The 16,499-nt window shown below is 43.7% G+C and overlaps 1 protein-coding gene across 1 annotated transcript in view; it reads right to left on the bottom strand.

The window, feature by feature from the left end:
* Positions 1-1,648: 1,648 nt before the first annotated feature.
* Positions 1,649-16,499, bottom strand: part of LOC106812349 (gelsolin, cytoplasmic-like) — a 25,990-nt gene continuing 11,139 nt past the window's right edge. The window contains exons 9-21 of the mRNA XM_014816203.1: positions 15,998-16,091; positions 15,244-15,342; positions 14,080-14,242; positions 13,523-13,659; positions 13,240-13,398; positions 12,454-12,540; positions 11,896-11,967; positions 11,485-11,598; positions 11,060-11,143; positions 10,236-10,388; positions 9,495-9,604; positions 2,038-2,216; positions 1,649-1,740 (exon numbers count right to left, since the gene is read on the bottom strand). Coding sequence (XP_014671689.1) covers positions 1,649-1,740; positions 2,038-2,216; positions 9,495-9,604; positions 10,236-10,388; positions 11,060-11,143; positions 11,485-11,598; positions 11,896-11,967; positions 12,454-12,540; positions 13,240-13,398; positions 13,523-13,659; positions 14,080-14,242; positions 15,244-15,342; positions 15,998-16,091 — 1,543 coding nt within the window. The remainder of the gene's footprint in view (positions 1,741-2,037; positions 2,217-9,494; positions 9,605-10,235; positions 10,389-11,059; positions 11,144-11,484; positions 11,599-11,895; positions 11,968-12,453; positions 12,541-13,239; positions 13,399-13,522; positions 13,660-14,079; positions 14,243-15,243; positions 15,343-15,997; positions 16,092-16,499) is intronic.

Raw genomic sequence — 16,499 nt, 5'->3', positions numbered from 1 at the left:
ATTGTGCACAAGTTTGTGTATGAGCATTCATGGAGAACTAGCATGGAAGGCATTCATATCCAAGGGTTGAGAAAAAACAACGCAGAAGTAAAAAGCAGACATAACGTCGTTGTGTCAGAAGAAGTAAGCTGATTTGGTCGAACATTTGTGACAACAGAAATTTGACAGTCTTCTGGCAACCTCCAAATACATCCGGAGTTAGTCAGCCACTGGAAACGAGATGTCTCAGACTGATGCTTCGCATGAAAACGGAGAACTCTCGCGCTCTGTTGGATGATCTATGTGAGGACGAATACGTTGAAAACGGTCTTGCTTGCCCTGCTGCGTAGCTGCGCAAGAAGGAATTGGCGTATTGCAATCTCTGTTGCTTATCGCCACGGTAACATTGATCCCCGGGTGTTTTGGCAATACGATCGATTTTAACTATGGCAAGCGATACCTACCAGCCGTATGTATGGGCTGAGATGACGCAAGAAGTCTGGCAGCCCAAATCATCCAGGCTGTGTTACGCAGGGCGTTTCTTTGAGGTGTTGTCTTCTCTGTTGCAACTATCTCTGATGGCAGCAAGTACACTTTGAACGGGCATCATTCGCACCGGTCTCAAAAACACAAAGCAGCGAATAGTAAGGATTACGGCAGTATACCGACTAGGTGGAACCTTACACGCGACTCACAACCAAGACAGGTGACCCTTGCCAAAGGGGAAGGCGACGCCATATCTAAGGGTTAGTCTGAAATCAGGGAGACAGAAGTCCGCTCTCATAGTGCTATTACATTACTTGGAACAGCGCAGGAGGAGGAAGCCGCTTTCTTGGTCAAGATGAAGGGAAAGTGGTACATGAGATGGATCAAGGTTCCATCTACGAACAAACAGATGTTCCACATGCGTGACCTGCATGCAGACGCGTGTCGAGCGAAGGAATTTAGGCAGATGTTATCTACATTCGTACATCGGTGAAAGCTAGGTAATCCATTTGAAGAGGCGCCACGAGACATTATCAGTATCTCCGACAGGCAAAAAGCCCCCATGATCACTTGCTACGGATGTTTGAAGAATGCCAGAGACATTGGAGTTCAATGCTCTTTCTCAGAGACAACCGGCCGGTGCCCGTCGACTTCAAAGCTGAGAGAACTCGCTGAGCGGAGAAGACCCACACGCCAAGGCAAGGGACACGCCTTTCATGATTCCCAATGACAGAATCTGAACAAACTGAGACCATCAGGCAATTTGATGCAAGAAGCAAAAAAAGTCAGATGAGTGGCAGAGTGGGCCGTGATTGCTTTCAAGATGACAGAGCAATTGTTGTTGGTCGGCTCATTGTGATGGCTACAGGTACCGATAAATCTGCAAAATGGCTGAATGTACTATCCATTGCCTCTATGGTCTATTACCATGGGGCACTGGCACACCTAGAAGGTCCTTGCACCTGTAAAAGCAACTGACAGGGCTGCTTTGCTAGCTGTGCGTCAGGACAAAAGAATGCCCGCAGGCGTCGACAGACTGCTGCGCTGCAGTGGCATTCTGAGGAGCAACCTAATAGATGGAATGAGCATAATCCAGAAGGCGTGAAGGGGATCAAGTCAAGCGTTTTGGAGGTAAATTGCGCAGTTTGTTTTGTCCCCTGGCCCTGAATGATGAGCGCAGGCACTAGTGGTAAGGTAGACAGTCCGGGGGCCCTACAGCAAGAAACTTAGCACTTCCAATCACAGTGTAGACACCCGTGTGAAACGGCTCGCGGCCTAGAGGAGAGGCAACGTTGGGCCTGAAGCTTTAAAAACATCACAGCATCGCAAATGTAAGGCAATGAAGAAGCTTCTTGCAGCCATCGTGGGAATAAGTCTATCCTCCATTTTTCCATTTGCTGGTGAGCGAATGAGTAAACCAGAGTTACACCAAGCAATCTAATGGAAAGGTCTTAGCTATTTGTAACAACTGAAAACAAGTGTTACAAAATCGGCCACGGAAAGGAAACCAGGAGGTTGCTTCAGAGGCTTCATAAGTAACACCACGAGGAAGCAGATGGTCGACTGGCTTACCTTCACTGCTGCTGGCATGCTGCGGGCAGCAGACTGGAGTATCCAGGGCAGGTCTCGTGTAACTGCTAGGCTTCGCAGTGACCACCGGCGTCGGCGAGTCTGCATCCTGCGTCGGCCTCGGGGCGTCTACTGTCGACGGTAAGTCCATCATGGGTGTCCTTGCACGGTTTTTGCCCATACTGCAGAAACATGCCAAGTCACGTCGATTGTTTTGCTGTGGGCTATCAGATGATCGGAGACGCAATCATTGAACCATTAGACGCAAAATATCGCGCAGCCTTCAGTGGGCGGCAGCATGTTGTGTTATGGACGTTATAGCGCGAACTGCATGCCTTCTACTAGCAAGGGGTTGGGCAAGCACTGATTAGCGCAGCATTTGCAGGCAAAGGCATAAGCTAGGGGGCACGGCGCTTAAAATGCTCTAAGGTCTAGCAAAGAGGTCTGCAAGAAACGTTCGCGTGCGCGCGTTGGGGCAAGAATTGGAATGTGGCCTGATGAGGCTTATGGATAAGCTGGAGAATATCACAGTGCCATGCCGTATAATGCATCCACGTCTGGTACAAAGAGACACTAGGCGCGCTCGATAGGACGGATCTTATTCTGTGCCGAAGCACACGGGGGAGATTGAGAGGCCACCAATTGCTCCATGGCAATGACTCTTCCGAAAACACGTACAGGCGAGCCATTACCAGACAGCTAATTTGGAAACGAAGCGCTTCAGAGGCACACCAATGACGCCCAGCCCAGCTTGGAAAGGGATGGAAACTGGGATGATCAGGATGAAACAGACTACTGGCTTGTGGACTGGATGAGTGGACAGCCTAGCATCCGTGCAGGCTCTCTGGATTTGATGTGGCGCCTGTAATTGTTCCAGGAGGCTTGCAAGCTACCAAATTGTGTGCGTACATTGCCAGTGGACTGAATGTTACAGGCATGTGTAAACTTCGCGGCTTGCTGTCTCGGCGACAATCAGCCATTGTCTGACGGGTCAGACAACTGAACAGTCTGCGACGAAGATGATTCATAGGTGAGCGAGGAGGCAAGAATACGGAATCTGAGGCAAAAATATGCCTGCGGCATCGCTAAAAGGAACCACGTGTTGCCGGGATGTTTTTACGCAGACCGATAAGGTAGATCTTAGTCCTGTGTTTAATTCAAGTGGCCTGTAATTCCTGTGTCAAATTGTGTTAAACCGCAAATTAACTGGGTGTATATAAAGTCAAACTAAATGTAGAATATATGGTTAGCAGAAGGCAGGGCACTTGTTAAAAATTGACTGGGGTATAACAGCATGTGCGAGATATACTTAAAGAACAGAGGCTTACTAGTATTAATCGGATGGACGGAATCAGTTGTTAATGATAAGAAGGCATAGGACTAATTGATGCATGAAAGCCGGTAGTGTGGAGCAATTGTTTGACCACTGTGTATTGGGTGAAATGATAACATGTAACGCTGATGTTACATACCTAGGCATGGGGAATAGCAGTCAACGCCGCGATCGCGTAAGTAACCCGTAAATGAAAGGCTGTAAAAATCGGGCGCTACGAAGAATGTTGACACACACCATGCTGAAGTTTGTGTTCCCGAAACTATCAAATTAGGGGGTATGGTTGAAACTTTGCCCGAAGATATGTGCCACCAAACAACCACGCGCAGATATTACGAACAGTAATGAGAATAATTTTCCGCATATGGCATAGAATGGTCCTTGTGAAGTTTTTTGATGGCCGGGTAATATGTTACTTGTGCTGGGCGTTTTCAGCTTGTGAATTATTGACAGAAAACGTGCAATGTGATTTTGAAGTCAAAGCGATGTCTATAGTCCAGTTCTTGATCAACTAAGAGGTGTACACCGATATTTTTGGTCATTTATATCGAAAATTTTGAGCAAATAAGCGGCCCGATCAAACTGTTCTCATAGATAAGGCTATTACTTCATATTAGGTTGCTACTCTGAGCAATGATATTAGGCAAATTAATGAGGCAGGATAATGTGAGTTCCTTAATTATAAAGATAAATTTTATTGCGAATTTTACCCACATCTTACAGTATTTTTGGGCAAAGGCGAAGACGAGGGTGATACGGACTGATAGTCGCATGATAGACAGCAGGACCAAAAGATGGTCTCGAAGAGAATCTATCACGCTTTGCTATCACCCTTTGGTTTCAATATCGTAGGGATATATAGTCTTGCTAAAAAATCACAAATGAGATATACTGCGCACTCTGTATTAGGTATGGCCCGCGTGGCGGCAGGTAAATATTGGGGGGTCTCTGGGCTTCGGAGTCACAGGGACACTCACTAAGAATAAAGAACTAAAACTAATATACTACAATAGTTTTAAAAGTAAATTTCATTTTATTTTATTTTTTAGCTTTCATAGTGTACTGTTTACCAGGCATAAACCCCAAAAAAGTCTCTTGCACTTGGCGGCGGTAGCGATATGAGATGCTAATTGTATGGCGCGGCGCCACTAGTTCGAACTGCAATCTCCACACTCAGCTACTTAAACTATCAAACGGCACCGTGTAGCAAAAACGTACCAAGAGGAAATTACCTGAATAATAGATCCACCAACATCCTCAAGATTACAAGATGGAAGTGACGCAAACGATGTGTTGATGTGATGATGACACGACTAAAGACGTGCAGATGTGAGAATGTAGGACGGGCTCACAAAGCGTGGGCGCACGCTAAGTATCGCACTCATTGATCGAAAAGTTATAGTCAGCACTAAAAGGCGACACCACGACACGGGCTCGCGCCGGTGACGACATGCTACGATAAGACAATCAGAGAAGAAGAGGAAGAGAGAAATGTACAACCGGGGAGAGAACGGCCGGCGCGAGGAAGTATAAAAATCAGGCGAGTGAGAGATAGAATGATGAGAAGCTAGTCATGAGATTGAAAGCGCTTGGTGCGGTGAAGGAATGCGAAAGCCAAATTTCTAATACTAACTGGAAGGGCTAAGTTATTATGTTACCAAATCAAACTCCTTGGGATAGGTATAATATGTAGATGATGCGAGGCATAAAATATATCGTCATGTTATGAGGGCAGTGCACACGGGCTCGTTAATTCAAGCACCTGTATCAACATAAGTATAAATGAAGCGCGATAGGAATTAGCAAACTAAGAAGAATTTCATTCGAAATCAATAGGGAATTTGTGTTTCTACTCATATTCACTGCTAATGCGTTTTAAAAAGACATGAGTGCAAACGGACAAAAGGGCTCGGCGTAAAATCGAGAAAGGTTAAACTAGCTAATTTGTATCAGACTTTATTAAACTATCTATCGAACCGTTCTACCGTCGCACATTATTAATCATGCTTTTCACTAGCGCGTACGAAAACCGTCACGGTTTGTTAGCGGCTTGTGAACTAGTGTTTGTGCTAAGCAATGCGAATAGGCGTATAGCGGCAAATATGCACGCACTTTGATAATATGCCGATTTATCGGCTCATCTCGATACTCTTCCTGCAGCGTACATCTTCATAAATATACCATTGTAAAGTGTTTCGCTCTTGAGTGTAGAAACTACTCAACATGACGCGTTACAAAATGAGGTCTTATTCGTGAAGATGTCCGACACTTATTCGCTTGTCCTGTAAAACACAAACGCTGTTAGGAAACCGCGATGATTCTCACATTTGCTAGCAATTTCTCGCGAATATTTACGCATTTTATCTCATAGACGCAATTGTAGACAACCGCTTAATACGCCAGTCAACTATATAATTCCACTGGCATAACACACTAGCACACCGAATGCCGAATACTGTTGTGTATCTTAAAGCTGATGTGTCGCGACATCAACATGTGTACACTCGACTCACGCTACCGCTGAATTTCTGGTTGGTAGCGTTTTTGGTTTATTAAAGGCTCCCGCAAAGGAGTCCAAAAATAACATCCATCGCACCGCGTTGTGGAGATACCTTAGACTAGCTTTCGCAGCCGTTTCATACACGCCGCCTAAGATCCTTATCAGAACACAAGCGAACAACTAGTCCTAAACGATAACAATGCATTGGGATCACAACAAATGTGCGATGATGGCCAATAAGCCTGGATGCATCCAAGTAAGTAAAGACATTTAGCCGTACAGTTTCCTTTTAGTACAGGCTCGGGAATCGTCTCTGCGATGTTAAGCAGAAGCCAACCTTTCGACGCGACAGAGAGCTGTAGTCTAGATTACTTACTATGACTAACGTATCTACTATGATTACACTAGGCGTCACGCGAATGCATGTTATCTGTGAAATCAGAGACTTAGCTCAGCGATATCACCTCCGTAATTACAAATAATTCTAAAGTACACTGAAAGTTAATTTACGGCCGAGCACTTGATCGAATGTATCGGCGCCAACGTGATTAGATACTGACCCCCCACATGCGCTTGTCGGCGTCATGACTCGAAGTAGGCCAACGAACCGTGTCCGGCTCGTGACCTTGCTTGGATCTCGAAGACGACGGCATCTTCATCCTTGCGCCCGCGTTGGCTCTGCTCTTATATTGCTACGGCGAGAGAAATGCGTTCTGTATAGTTGCGTATGCAAAGGATGCGAAACTGCTGTACGACGACAAGGCATAATATATATATATAGTATTATATATATATATATATATATATATATATGATATATATGATATACTATATATTATAGTTATATATATATTATGTATATTTATATATATTTATATATTATATATATCGACATCACTATGATTCATTTGCTTTAGTTCGTCCCATTGTCGCACACTCAAACGTGAAAACTGGGTTAATAATAGCTGCATTATATAGTTTGGAAACGGTGTGAATTCGTGACGACCATGTCTTGTCGCCGGTCATCTCGCGACCAGCAAAGTGCTGTAGTAATGTTCTAGTTTGACGCACAACGCAGGTAATGGCTTTAATGGATGTTCATACTCCACGCCTTCCTTTATTCAAGGTGGATATTGTGCACCGCTTCCAAAAATAAACAATTAGACATGATAGCCTACCACAGCCCAGGATCAATATCCCTTCTTTCGTTCCTCGGGTTGGTGATCCCTTGCCAACGGCCTATATGTAGATGCTGCGACGCCAAGTGGTCGAGAGATTAAAATAAAGAATGAGCAACCACATAATAGTTAATATAACAACACTATAACGAATTTATAATTAATAACGTACGTTAAGCATAGGGATGGTGAAAATGGGCTGTAAGAAGAAAATCGCGGAGCGGCACGCATTTTAGCAATGACAGACGGGAGACGAGTCCGATGTAACCATCAACATTACTCCGATCTGCTCCACTGTCCAGTAATCAGTGACGTCATCACCATCAGATCCTGCGAAAAGAAATCGGTGGTTTGAGTAAGGAAAAGTAAGGATTTTTTTTTGTCTCGAACATTGATAGGAGGAAGGAGCATGGTCTAAGCTAATGGTTAGGCGCATCTTAGCAGACAACATTGCCATACTACCATGTAGTTATAAAGCGATGCAATAGGAAGTCACGCACGACACCTAAGAAGGCATTAATTTATCGATACAGTAAGACCACCAGATTCGAATCACGTATCGTCTTGCCACCGACCTCCAAAATTAGGCGACCGGAATATTGAACGTCATCAGCGACATCTGGCCGCAAATAGGAGCTGGACGCGCACAATTAGAAGCAGATAGAGATTCGCGGCGACGGGGCCAATCCGTACAGTGTGCCAAGTGAACTACCTGCGCCTCGTAGAGGTTGCACCTCTGACGGAACCACACCTTGCTGCGCCCTCATATCACAGCCCCACCGCTCACGTCCTTGGCATCGGTCTTACTCCCATTACTTTACATTTACCTTTACTCCTTACTTTAGCACTTACTTTACGCTTTACTACCTTACTGCCTTACTTTACCGCGTAGCTTTAAGCTCTTACCCTTACTCCTCTACTTTAACCTTTACTTTATCTTTACCCTTACTTTACCTTTAAGCCTTTAACATACTCCTTACTTTACCGCTTACTTTACCTTTCCGAATTACTCCTTACTATTACATTTTACCTTAACTTTAGCCTTTACTTTACAGCGCATACTCCCTTTCTTTACCGCATGTACTTATTACGGCTTTAACGCGATACTGCCTTACTTTACCCTTACTTTACTTTTACCCTTACTTCCTTACTTTGCCCTTACTTTACCTTTACCCAACTACTCTGTCTTACGCTTTATCCTTACTTTACCTTTACGCTTACTCCATAACTTTATCCCTTACTTTAGCCTTACCCTTACTCCTTAACTTTAGCCGGACTTATTTTACGCTTTACCTGCTTACTCCTTACTTTACCGGCGTACTTGTACCTTTACAGCCTTACTCCCTACTGCTTACCCTTACTTTAACCTTTACCAATTATCCTCGTAGCTTTAGCCTTACCCTTACTCCTTATACTTTAACTTATTACTCTTACTCCTTACTTTAACCTAACCTTAGTAGCTTCGCATACTGTACTTTACCGTTTACTTTTTGCCATACTCCTTATTTTACCCTTACTTTTGACCTTTAACGCACTTACTTTACTTTAGAGCCTTACTCCTTACTTAGCCCTTAGCTTAGCGGCTTAGCCGCCATACATCTTAACTTACCCTTACTTACCTTACCATACCCTTACTCTTACTATACCCATTATTCCTTTACCCTTCATTTACTTTACCCTTTACCCTTACTTTACCCTTACTGCTTACTTTACCCCTTAACTCTAGTTTACCTTACTTTACGCTTACGTATACTTTATATGCCCGTACTTACCTACGCTTACTCCTTACTTTACCCTTACTATGTACCTCTTACGCCTTACTCCTTACTTTGGCTTTACCCTGACTTTACCTTACGCCTTACTCTTACTTTACCCTTGTACCCTTACTCTTTACTTTACCCTTACTATTACCTTTACACATACTTTACCATTTACCCTTACTTTACCTTTACGCCAACCCTTACTTTAGGCGCTTACTTATACCTTTACCCATACTCCTTACTTTACCCTTACTCGCTTACTTTACCCCTTCACTCTTACCTTTACCCATACTCCTTAACTTTACCCTTACTCGTACCTTTACGCTTACTTTGATCTTTACCATACTCGCTTAAGCTATACCCTTACTTTAGCGCTTTACCCCTTACTTTACCCTTTACCCATACTCCCTTAGCTTTACCCTTACTTTACCTTTAGCCCATACTCTTTACTTTACCGCTTACTTACCTTTACGCTATACTCCTTACTTTAGCCGCTTACTTTACCTTTACCTTACTTTACCTGTACCATACTCGCTTACTTTAGCTACTTACCTTCATACTCTTAGCTACCTATTATACCATCTCTTACTTTACCCTTACTTTACCTTTACCCAATACTCCCTTACTTTACGCCCTTACTTTACCTTTACCCATACTTCCTTACTTTACCATGTACATTGCCTACTTACCTTGGCCTTCGCGCTTGCCAACTCTCGATCTCGCTCGCGCGTTGCAGGCCTCTTGTTGACGCGAACGTGCGACCTGGAAGATCGCGCGTGGCAGCGGCGCGTGGGTTCTCGCTGCAAGCAGGAAGCGAGCGTATAGGCGTGTGTTACGTACGTAGTAATTTATGTAAGAGCTGATATCAACAGTTGCGCGTCTGAGCCGGCGTGTCTCTGTGTAGTTTAATAAGACTTCCGCCGCGATTGCCGTCACGAAATACATTCGAGAGTGGGAGTGTGCGAGAGAGAAGCAGAATGCGAGATTAGAATCAGCGTAAGAGAAAGTAAAATGAAGAGCGTGAGTGCATGCAGACGTGCGCGTATGCACTGTGCGTGTCCCGTACTGAGTGTACGTGACGTTTGCGTGTGATTTTGGCGAATGAGTGTCCTATGGCGGGAATGTGCGTGCTGTGTAACAAACGCGCAGCGTATATATGTGTGTGCTGTGTGTGTGTGTGTGTGTGTTGTGTGTGTGTGTGTGTGTGTGTGTGTGGTGTGTGTGGTGTGTTGTTGTGTGTGTGTGTGTGTGTGTGTGTGTGTGTGCGTGTGCGCACGCGTGTGCTTGTTTGTATGCGTCGCGCGCGCGGGTGTGTGATCGCAAAATGGATAGTAGCCTAAGCTTGATAACATGATATGATGCATGGATAGAGAAAAAGAGAGCGAGAGGTAGATAGAGATTACAAGATATACATCATCTTCGTCACTCACCCAATCGTGCTTCGACGGATACTCGCCGTAACCTCCGAGACAGATCCAGAACTCCTCGGGCTCCTCTCCCTCCTCCAAGGACACGGCCTCACCACCAGGAGATACAATTCCTGCCAGATTGAATCCCATCTGACGCTCCACATCGATGCAGCCCTGCGCGCGTGGCGAACACAGCACGCTTACAATGATTAACTAACCACGTATCGACATATCAGTAATAAATGAATGCAGGCAGCTGATATACGTACGCTACTGCGAGCACGATTGCAAGCTTAATCAATAAAGAGCGTATCGATATTTCAGTATTGATTTTGAATAGGTGCTGTTCTAAATCAATACTGATATATCGATAGAATTTCATGGTTTATTAGGCGTTATTTTTTGACGTATAGAATATATATATATAATTATATATTCAGGCTATTCTGTCAATAGCATAAAGAGGAGAAGTTATGACGAAAGCTCGCTCTATGGGATATATATATATATATAAATATATATATACTATTATATAAAAAAGTTTGTTGTATCGATAGATTAGTATTGTTGATTAATCAACAAAATGCAATGGTCTTGGAAGGAAAATCACATTTCTAATCAAAAGAGTATATCTTATGACGCGCATTTCAATTAATATTGTCAATCGCCTAACAATAAACATAGTATTTCGTGAATCATAAGGAAAATAATGTGCAATAGCAAGAACTAGATACCTTTAATGTTAACCTAAACTCGTGGTGAGCTCCCGATGTATAATACGTAATATTTAACGTTTCTGAATTTTGTGACACGATACCGCAGTAAAATATACAACCAAAACCTACCTTTCCTTGCCACACGAAAGTGTTAGAAGGAGTCTCAAGCACAAAGACATCCTCAGAGTTTAGCGAGTCTGGCACTTCAGCAACCTAAACACAAACGGGTGAAATCAGACTCCATGATAGGCAGTGCTTTAAAAAAAACACCCCTCTCGATGTCCGCATAGAAAGCAAATGTACGGCCACCTAACATCATATTTACAATTATTGTAAATACACTAGTGACTAGTGTATCATAACTGTAATATAAATAGCATATTACAAAATAGTATATTTCTTCTAACATGATATTACGTTAACTTTGGCGTGGACGAAAGAGGACACGTGTACATCAAATGTGAAATGCAGTTCTCTATAGAGAAGCCGCCTAGAGAAGCGCTAGGGATTCCGCGGTGTGTTTGTGTTACGCAGGCCTTCGCGGCTGATTGTACCTGCAGAGCTCTGGTGTTGGTTTCCGTACTTCCTCGGACGTGGAAGAGGCGGGTGCCGTCAACGTCAAACGTGTCGTGATCGTGTATATTCTTAAAGCCGCTCGCCTTGCCACCCTACACACGCAGAGTGCGCGTAGTGTTAGGAAGCACGCAACGAATCGTGTTACAGCGATCATTGCATTGCAAAGTGCATCCAACTGATGTTGTAAAATCGAGAAACCCTTGCTACGCCAAAATGTTGAATTAAAATAATTAACGATGTAGTCGATGTAGTTTTAGCTTCACGTGGAAGTTTAGAGAGAATCGGAGACCAAAATATTTCGTATTTCTCCACTGAAGCTATTATCCAATTGTGCACTATAGCGTATAACTATGATGAAGGATAAAACTAGGACATCTTTGTGACATTACCATGAGGACAACCATTCTTCCTTTGAAGATGGTCAGGAAATGCTCCGGTTCCCGACCTTGAACAACGCGGATCTGAAATCAATTTAAATGTTATAGTTTATTATATCAGTGTGTGTGTGTGTGTGTGTGTGCGTATGTGTATGTGTGTGTGTGTGTATGTGTGTGTGTGTGTTGTGTTGTGCGTGCGTGCGTGCGTGCGTGCGGTGCGTGCGTGCGTGCTGTGTGTGGGTGGATGTGTGAATGTGTGTGTGTGTGTGGTGTGTGTGTGTGTGTGTGTGTGTTGTGTGTGTGTGTGGTGTGTGTGTGTGTTGTGTGTGTGTGTGATGTGCGTGAGTGAACGTGTGTGCGCGTACGTTTCGTAATTAAGGGGTTCGTTGTTGTCTTATTTACATTTTACACGATGTGTTCCACGAGTAATCAACAGTCAAGTGTACACATGAATACATTTGGCAATTGACCGATGTAGAACAAACACAATAGCTGCAGGAATAGCGTGTGAATTCACAGCACCTATCGTTAATTGTACTCTACTGAACGACAGCGAACGCAGAGACTAACCTGCACTGCAGCGCCACCTAGTTCGTCATCCAGTTTCACCGCGCTAAATGCAGACACAGCCTTCTCGTCCTGGCTGCTTTCTTTACCCTACGGTAGCAAGAAAAAACCCGACACGCAATCAAAATCCTGCTAGCTGAACTAACCATTATCACATTAATGACGTCTGCTATAATATAGGAATGGAAAGTATTAAGTTATGCTTTAGTTATTTTAGCGATGTCGACTGAGATTTTTTTACGAGTGTCGCTCACATACACGTACTTCCCATCCGTATGAAAGTGGAGCGCCTTATAATTATTTAATTTTGATTAAATTTTTTTTGAATTTTAGAAGTGTATAGAGAATTGTTTCCACAGAATCAGCAGTCTCAGCATTAATCACAAGTCTCAATGTTTAATCAGAAACCGCAATAGTTAGTTTTGATTATATATTGAATAGAATAGAATTGAATTTATAGAATTGCTCCGACAGATTTTCCCGATATAAACCACACCCCCATATTTTCGTCTAATCTACGGCACGATTAACGCGCAGCGACACTCCACGTTACGATAACTCGGCTTACGTAAATTCGTCCACGCTCATATCGGAGATTAAGCCCCTTTTACTCGCGATAGCAAACGAAAATTAACATTTTCGAAATTTTTTTAAAGGAAACAACGGTTGTACATCCAAAAACCTCCCATTTCACGCGTGATTCGCGTTACGGAATTTCGCGTTACGGACGATTTTTTCTGGAACGCATTACTTTCTTAACGCGGGGTATCACCATGTTAGGTCTCGGACCTGCCAGAAGTAGATGATGTAGTTCTCCTTCTTGCTCTTCTTGCCCTCCTTCAGCTTTTTGCGGTAGGAGTACTTGATGACGTAGCTGTCACCGCCGCAGAAGAATCCGTACTGATCCGGCTCCAGCGGAACCATCTTGAACTTGTGGATGCGCCAGATCTGTATTTGATTATTATATATCAATTATATTATTATTATTATATTATCATTATTATTTATAAATATGAATCTAATATTGTGCAGCGCATCATCACTGTCACGACGCGATGACGTCAGTACACACCTCGACGTTTCCGGTTCCGTCGTCCGGCATGAAGCCACAGGCTCTGCCGCCGTGCTTCGCGAGAGGACCCCAGTTGAAAATTCTCTTCCTTCTCTTGGAGATCGTTGGAAGCTCCTTAACGGATTCAGGTGCAGTGTCTAGAATTTAATATCAGGATAAATACGTTAGCTATCCGTCATGATACACGATCACACGCACACGCATGCACGCACATATATTTAATTATATATAATGAAAAAGAAAGAGAAAGGGGGTGATAGATAGATAGGAAGATAGATAGATAGGAAGATAGATAGATAGATAGATAGATAGATAGATAGATAGATAGATAGATAGATAGATAGATAGAAAGATAGATAGAGTGAGAGAGAGAGCGAGAGAGAGAGCGCGATAGAGAGACAGACAGAAAGAGAGAGAGAGCGAGAGAGAGAGCGCGATAGAGAGACAGACAGAAAGAGAGAGAGAGAGAGAGAGAGAGAGAGAGAGAGAAAGAGAGAGAGAGAGAGAGCGAGAGCGAGAGGTGGGAGGGAGACACAGTGAAATAGATTCACGCGTACCTTCCAGCACCTCTCCCACGGACACGTTTGCTCCCAGCACGGCCGAATGGTGCTCCTGACGGGTCCATGAATTGAAGTATTGCCTGAACATAGCCGGCTCGGCGCCATCAATGACGCGGGTCACCGGGGTCCAGCCAGGGTAATCACGGGCCGTGACGTAGTTCTGTGGAACAATATCATCGCCACGTATATTGATTAGGCGCGTAAGATGGCCCGCCCACTTCTCCCGCGCCGCGCTGCTTGGCAACCACTATGGACCTATCGCGGGAGCGCTGTCATGTTCACTAAACATTAGTAGGAAGAGTAGGCGAGGTAAATCGAATGAAAATAGATCAACACTATATCGGTAATAGCAGGAAAGGTTTACACGGGTCACACTCTATGTATGTCGCCGCGGATCTTGTTAGGGAACGCTTGGGCAGTGCTATATAACATGACGTAACCCGTGAATGATCGGCAAAGGCCGTGGTGAAAGGGTTCCTATATAACCACGGATATAATCTTGAGGTTATGTTAGAGAATGACATTTTCGCGTTTGGCTTTTATTCTGTATTATAACTTTACGAAAATCCTGAACGACAAGCGTGAACGACAATCAAGACGACAAATCAAGAACGACAAGCGTGTGTCTATCCGCAATGGACAACAATAGGCGACTGTAGTGCTCAAACAATAGCGTTTGACAATATAGGCTTGATTTTTAATAACAACGCCTCCGGGGTTTTCACAATCATTGACGCGACATAGCAGTGACGTCTTCTATATAGTGGCACGAAATTAAAAGCCGTCGATAATCTAGTTAAAGGGTTGTGGCCGTTTTCTTACTAACGATAAATGTCAGGATGCACGACTGTGCACGGACTGCTGAATTTTATGTGAGTGTTTGCGTTGAAGCGCTGCATAATTAGTTAGTTTCTTCGGTCCGTTAAATAATCGTAGATTGTGTGCACTAGTTTTGAGTCGTATGGCGTGATGCCTGGCACGTCATTTAGATGCAAGCTGTGCCAGATTAGATGGGTGTTGTGGTATCTCGTGGCCGTTGTATTGCGTTGCGCGCTGAAATGTCGCTGCGTATAAATACCCTGTGTTCAAACTCGTGCACTGGCCAGTGTCCGATCGCGTGTTTACTTGACGAATCCCCCATGCTGAACGTGCGACACTCACCGAAGCGTGTTTCATCGCTGCTGCTCGCTCCTGGTTGCTGGACTGCTTGCCGATCCAGACGAAGATGCCAGACTTTCCAGAATCCAGGATGAAGCAGTCCTGCACGCATACATGTGTTGCGTACATATGTGGATAGTGAATATAGGACGAGGCATTAGCTCGTGCCAGCTGCTGTTAAGCGCGCGTCTTTACTGCTTCGCCAGCCATTTACCCCGTAAAGCCAGTTAACGGAAAGCTAGATGCCGTAAGCATGAACGTCTTTAGTTTAAACACCTCTCGTGCTTCCTCCGCATGTGCCCATGCCGCGTATGGGTGTGATTAAAGTTTTTTTTAAGTAGTATAAAGACTTATGTGCAAGCACATACACACATGGCGCTTATAGTATAGATGATGATGATGATGATGATGATAATGATTATGATGATGATGATGATGATGATGATGATGATTATGGTAGTGGGGATGATAATGAATTCCATTGTATTCTATGTATTCCAGTCCCCAAAACGCCGTGTTCCCAATTCAAAAGTTGACCGTGATGCGACGTGCATACCAATAGTGTAAAACCAAAATAAAAACCATCATAAAAACAAAATGTCTGAACTTGTAAAAGTTCACTGAGTGAAGTTCTCCACTCTTAAAAAAGTGAAGCGTCGTGCTAAAGTTATGATATTTTATATTTATAATAATCATAATGGCTCGTGATGTTTCTGACAACGGGCCGCTGGTCTCCGTACGTGACTCTACACTCTACCTGTGCGTCAAGGGCCGACTGCTCCAGGGGCGCCACACCGACGCGAACCGCCTTGATGGCTTTGTTGGTTTCGTCCATCTTCTCATCGCTCACCCTACGCGCGAATCACCGAAGAAATTACGAATTATTTACAGCTAAATTGAAAACTTATTACGTGAACAAGGCGCGCCGCCTAGTGGAGCCGTCTGACCACGGGGTCAAGATCTCTAGACTGCGCATGCGTGCTATTGCTGATATTCGATCAAAGGCACCGAAACTAGTTTATAAAAATCATAATCTGAATATAAAAAATAAGTTGGACGAGTCATGCTCTCATTTAATATTGTTAGACTGATGTGATTTTATCAGTTACATATTATTATTATTATTATTATTATTATTATTATTATTATTATTATTATTATTATTATTATTATTATTATATTATCATTATTATTTATAAATATGAATCTAATATTGTGCAGCGCATCATCACTGTCACGACGCGATGACGTCAGTACAC

This window comes from Priapulus caudatus, unplaced genomic scaffold (assembly GCF_000485595.1).
Source record: "Priapulus caudatus unplaced genomic scaffold, Priapulus_caudatus-5.0.1 Scaffold21, whole genome shotgun sequence".
Classification (NCBI taxonomy): domain Eukaryota; kingdom Metazoa; phylum Priapulida; class Priapulimorpha; order Priapulimorphida; family Priapulidae; genus Priapulus; species Priapulus caudatus.
The sequence above is the reverse complement of the archived record's forward strand: the minus strand, read 5'-3'. Positions and strand labels throughout refer to the sequence as shown.